The 5636-nt window shown below is 37.3% G+C and overlaps 1 protein-coding gene across 1 annotated transcript in view; it reads left to right on the top strand.

Moving 5' to 3' along the window:
• The window catches only part of LOC118336406 (type-4 ice-structuring protein LS-12-like), a 13464-nt gene extending 8532 nt beyond the window's left edge, over nucleotides 1–4932 (top strand). Inside the window, exons 2-5 of the mRNA XM_035673052.1 lie at nucleotides 3103–3279; nucleotides 3496–3570; nucleotides 3959–4109; nucleotides 4514–4932. Coding sequence (XP_035528945.1) covers nucleotides 3519–3570; nucleotides 3959–4109; nucleotides 4514–4775 — 465 coding nt within the window. The 5' untranslated portion in view covers nucleotides 3103–3279; nucleotides 3496–3518 and the 3' untranslated portion in view covers nucleotides 4776–4932. The remainder of the gene's footprint in view (nucleotides 1–3102; nucleotides 3280–3495; nucleotides 3571–3958; nucleotides 4110–4513) is intronic.
• The last annotated feature ends 704 nt before the right edge of the window (nucleotides 4933–5636 follow it).

The raw sequence follows: 5636 nt of genomic DNA on the forward strand, positions 1-5636 counted from the left end.
AAATATGTGCAGAGAGAGAAAATAAACTAGAAATATAGAAATGAAACATGTGCAGGTAAATTAAGGTAAATTAAGAATCAGACTGTTAATATCCTCTGTTATGGACAAGGATGCTGAGAGCTATGCAGCTTAATAATAGTCTGGCTGTTCTCAGCAGTGCAGGAAAATGCTAAAATGAGGGAAAGCAGGGATGTTGTTGTAAGACTGACAGGCAGCACTGAACCTGGTTTGCTAGTTAGAAATATCAGCAGGAACAAAGTGCATGAAAAAGTGCAGTAGATGTTGTCGAGAGCCGTAGTTGAGTATGACAGATTTTGGGAACAGCAGTCATTAACAGGAGGAGAAGGTTTCATATTTAGTGGGATCACACTTCTTATGCTCTCTGGGTAATGCATAAGGTTCTGGGAGGGAGTCACTAAATAATGCTTATGCCTTAAATTCAACAAAATAAAATGCAGATTGCTTTCTGGACACAATAAAGAGCCGTTCCTGACACGGCTTCGTTTGCAGTATTGGCATTAAGAATATTTGTTTAGGCTGGAAAAAGGATGTGAAATGGATGTGTGACAGATGATGTTTAGAGACGTTGTTTGGTGGCAGTAGAAAGGCCTCTCAGGTGTTTGTAAGTGATTGAATGAACAGCAGGCCTGAGTGGAGGGTATCAGTTTCCTGTAGTTCCTTTGTAATGAGTGAAGATAAAATGAATTGCGACTGACTGATCAGATCCGCTGGCTGCAATAACAGAGAAATAATAAATGACAGGTTCTGTTAGTGACATAAATTACTTACAGCTATTTTAATCCACACCTGTCCTCACAAGATTAAGGCAGTGAAGGATCACAGATTTAAGTGGGCAAAACAACAATCCCTTGCAATGTTGCCATCTAGTGGCCAGTGTCAGAAGAACAGCATCTCTAAATGTATCAGAGGAATACTTGGATCTGTGAGATTCTGAAAATAATTCCATTACTAACATCTTACTTAAGAAAAAAAATGAAATGGAAACAGCAGTTATACATTTTTATATCATCTTGGTTGTTCACAGCTAAACACCAAATGAAAGCCTGAAACCTGCTCTCTTCTTATTTTAACTGTATATGAAGGGGTAGTTTAAATTTATATGAAACAACAACAGGATTATCATAATATCATATTTATCATCATATCATATTTTTGTCATCATGACATAGGACTGAAGGGAGGACGGAGGATGGAGGCCCACAAATGGCCCCTGGGCCGTGGTTTGAGTTCCCTGTTATAGAGGAAAAGGACCAGTGGGGCTGCTCTGCTTTCCCTGTTGCCATTGTAATCCAAAACCACAATATGAGCAAAGACGTGCATTGATAGATGAATAAGAGATTGTGTATCTGTGGTCAGAGAGAGGTTTGGTTTATGTTTATGCTGATTTATTACTGTGTTGCACTTAAAGTTGAATGAAGTCGAGGTCTGTAGGACGCATCAAGTGGTGGGTTCACTTAAGTTCAACTGCAGTAAACTCTGCATAGATAACAACATTAGTTGAAGATAATCCAACCCCAAAGACAGCCATTAAAAAGTCTCACTTTTAAATTATGTCAGTTATTTCAAGTAATGTGTTTAGATGTGTACGTGTGTGTGTTGCCTATAAGAATTCTTAAGCACAAAACTTTACTATTACAGGCCTAAAGTTAGTAATGCATACTAAGGAAAGATAATGGCTGACCTGAACTTTAGTCTTGTGGCTGTTCATCTAGCATGTAAGCATGAGAATGAGAAAACAATATCAATATGCAGCCATATAGTCCAGTATCATCAAACTGTGGAAATGTGCAACTTAATTCTACAGTGGTGGCAGATTATTTCTCTTAATGTCTCTTTAAATCAATGTTTATTCTGAAATGATGCTCACTTGTATTTATCCTATTTAAAATCACTCACAGTCTATCATTCACTTATTTTGACGTCAATGCTCCTGTCAAACATACTGGCTTTAGCTACTTGAAGATGTTGCACACATGTTTTTACTGTTATTCTTTGAAAGACAGAATCAAAGATGCCACACAAAGCATTCTGAAGCACTAAAAGTGACAGCACAGCACACTTGTACACACTGCAAAGTTAACACAAGCAAAATGTTCATTCATTCACCACATTACAAAGCTTAAGGTCATTTTTATGTGAAGTCTTTTGAAGACATGATAATTTATTTGTACAAAAACTAATGGATAAGTGGGTTGCCATAGTGCTCCCCAAAAGCCCCCAGTATGATAATCTTCTACTGTATCTTCTGTGATGAGTTTATCAGGAGCTGCTCTCACCCTGCTGTTGATTGCACATGCAGTATGGAGCAACTGCTGATAGGACTACGTAGATTGGTCTTAAGTCAGCACAACTGAGTTACTGTGACCCTATCAACTGACCTTATTGTTAGGCAGAACAATGTACAAATCAACCCCTGGCATCATCAAAAAATAGGTCTTATAAATGACATACTTCATAATGTATGTTATTAAAAGGGAAATAACTAACATTACTTTACCCAGAATGGTTGAAAAACATTTATAGAAAATGAAATGTTGCCTTTTCTTTCATGGCTATTTTACACCTTTTTGTATTTTCCCTTTTTCAGTTGATATATATATATGTTACTCATTTAAATATACCTGTGCAGTAAGACATATTCGTGTTTTTTATTTAAATAAAAATGTCAATAAGCAAAATGTGTTTGAAGTATAAAAAGTAAAAGCACTGGATTGCTATGTATGCAGCATTTTTTTGTTGTATCTGGTTGGAGTAAAGCTACATTTTATAACTGTATACACTAGTTCAATTTGTAACAATACATTAGCCTATATTTTAAAAGATGAAAATCTCTTTTGTATGTAAAACACTGATCTTCAAGGTAACTTCGGCTGTCAGAATATTGTAGTAAAGTAAAAAGCCAAATATTTCCCTCTAAAATGTAGTTGAGAATAAATTAGCATTAACGTTAAAAATACTCATGTAATTCTGAGCTTTTGAGTAAATGCAGTTCAAGTGATCAAATGAATGAGGTTTATAGCAGCAATTTCTCTAACTCACACACTTACACTCAGAGTGGACTTTGTATCTTTCTTGTGACAGCTATCAAGCATCAAGGTCCAACCCACACAAAGATTGCATCCCTGTTGTCAGGTCACTTTTTTACGTTGGAGGTGATGACATTCTGATTAGCCATGATTTACTCATCCTCGGGAGCTATAAAAGCCTCTGGCTGCCTGACAGAAGGCACCGTTAGGTCCAAGAACCCCAGGAGTTAAGGTATGTCTCTTGCTGCTTTACTTTGGTCTTCTTTGTGTGGCTATAGATGAAAATGTATTGTTCATGTATTTAAGGGAAATTTATTATCTAAATTTTGTTTTGTTATTTAAATTTCTTACATTATCAGAAAGGGCTGCTTTACTACAGTTTTCCACCTTTCTATTGTGATCTCTGCCACTTTCAGCGTCTTCTGACTAATTCTTTAACTTTCTCTAGGTTGGTCTTCCTCATCTGCAGCCATGAAATTCTCCCTTGTTGCCGCTCTTGTCGTTGTGCTGGCTGTTGCCCATGGTAAGTTAAAAAAGCATTGATATAAGTAATGTATTTTTAAGATTACATACAGACCTCTGAATATTTGCCTCATTTTCTGCACACCTAAACCTTTTCTCTTTGACATTTCAACAACTAAAAAGGCCTTGATTTTAACTTTACCACTACAGAATATAGTTTAAAAAGGTTACACCTAACACACTTGATTCAAAACCTGGAAATCAACCAGATTCAAAGGGTTTAAACACAAAGCTGACTAGTACTTCAGCTGTACTCCAATAGTTGTATTGTGTGTGAATGCCTACCCTTCAGTCTAATGAATTGAAGGCATTACTGTTTATATGCAGTGTGTAAGTTTTAATTAATATTAGTGGATTTGAAATAAAGAACAGTAAATGTGTGTTCACAGGCACTGAGGCCGTGTCACTAGTGAAGCGTGATGTGCAGGCCGAGGTGGACAAGATCACCAAGATTATCAATGACATGTCTGCCAGCATCACCACCGCAACCCAGGACATGGTGGAGAAGGTGAAGGCTCTTGAGATGACCAACACTGCCCAGTAAGTAACAACCAACAGAATTCTTTATTTACTTGCCATTTCTTCATTATCTACTACTTTGACAGAAACCTCTACTAACTGCACTGAATTCAGGCTTTCCTCATTATTTTATGGACACAATAATATATTTTATTGGGATGCAATAGTTTGTTTTGCTTGTAATTGTGGGGATAGTAAATGGCTTGTATTTGACATAAAACTATCATGACCTATAACTTGCATTAAATACATATATAAACACACAAAGAATCCACCCTGACTGACCCGGTGTAGTAGGGATATTTCATGCACAGTCATACTAATAAATTGTCAGGCAATTTTACTTCCTTTTTCTTTATTAAAATACAAGTCAGAGACAACAGCAGCGATTAACAGAAGATTGTGACCTCCTCTACTTTCCACAGGACTTACATGGAGGACAGCAGGGCCAAGATCCAGCCTCTGGTTGAGAAGGTCCAGGCTGAGGCTGCCAAGCTGCAGGATCAGGTCAAGCCCTTCATCGCCAACATTGAGGATCAGATCAAGCCCCTGACTGACAACTTCAACACTCAGGTCAGGCCTCTGACCGACAACTTCCACGCCCAGGTCAAGCCTCTGACCGACATGATGGAGAAGTTCTTCCAGCAGGTGATGGACCAGACCAAGGCTCTGATGCCCCCCCAGTAAAGCTTGCTCTTAGTTAGTTCCAGCTGCAGTAACACCCAAGCCGGGCTAGTGCTTATATCTGGCTCTGCCCAAAATGCTTTACTGGTGTTTGTCTGTCATACTTCTCTGTCTTTAAGTCATCTGAGATGCGATGCTTGAATGTCATCATTAAAAGGGGTTTGAAAGTCATCATTTTGAGCTGATTCATTCTTTATTTTTCTGCCCAAGGACTGCAGGTCAAACTGGTACATTTACAGAAATGTCCATTAATTAGACGTTTAGATTAAGAAAAGCCAAAGGGCAAGTCATAAAGTCGAAATGAAATAAATTGTAGTAGAGTCTAATTTGACTTTCTCAGTGAAGTGGAAGTCGATATCAACATTACCTCTAACCTTTGGGTCATCTGTATTTTCCATAATTTATCTTTCAATATTCTGAAGTAGGCTGTCAAATAGTGAGTCCATCTTACAGCACAGATAACATCAGTCTAATGAGATCAACCCAAATTCATGGATATATTGACTTTTAGGCCAAAAAAAGCTGAACAAATCCAGCTTCATTTATTGTTATCACAACAATCTTTAAGCTTGGGAAGAAAGAAAATAAAATCTCCGCTACAATTGTGTAAAAAAGCAGATAAACAACATACGCATTTGTATGTTTAATTTACAATTTGGCCATAGCTCAAGCAGAGTCAACCAATATCTCAGAAATACCTGAGCATTCCATACAAACCTCGGCATGACCAATTTACCTTAAGCTGTTGGGAATAATAAATGGTTAGACGGTTATTATTTCTATTTTTAACACAATTTAAACAATGGGTTCAAAATTATACGAAGGTAATTGTGAGGTCAATTTAACGTAAGTTGTTTTGACAAA

Source organism: Morone saxatilis, unplaced genomic scaffold (genome assembly GCF_004916995.1).
Source record: "Morone saxatilis isolate NCDOM2014 unplaced genomic scaffold, NCSU_SB_2.0 Contig24, whole genome shotgun sequence".
Lineage (NCBI taxonomy): Eukaryota > Metazoa > Chordata > Actinopteri > Moronidae > Morone > Morone saxatilis.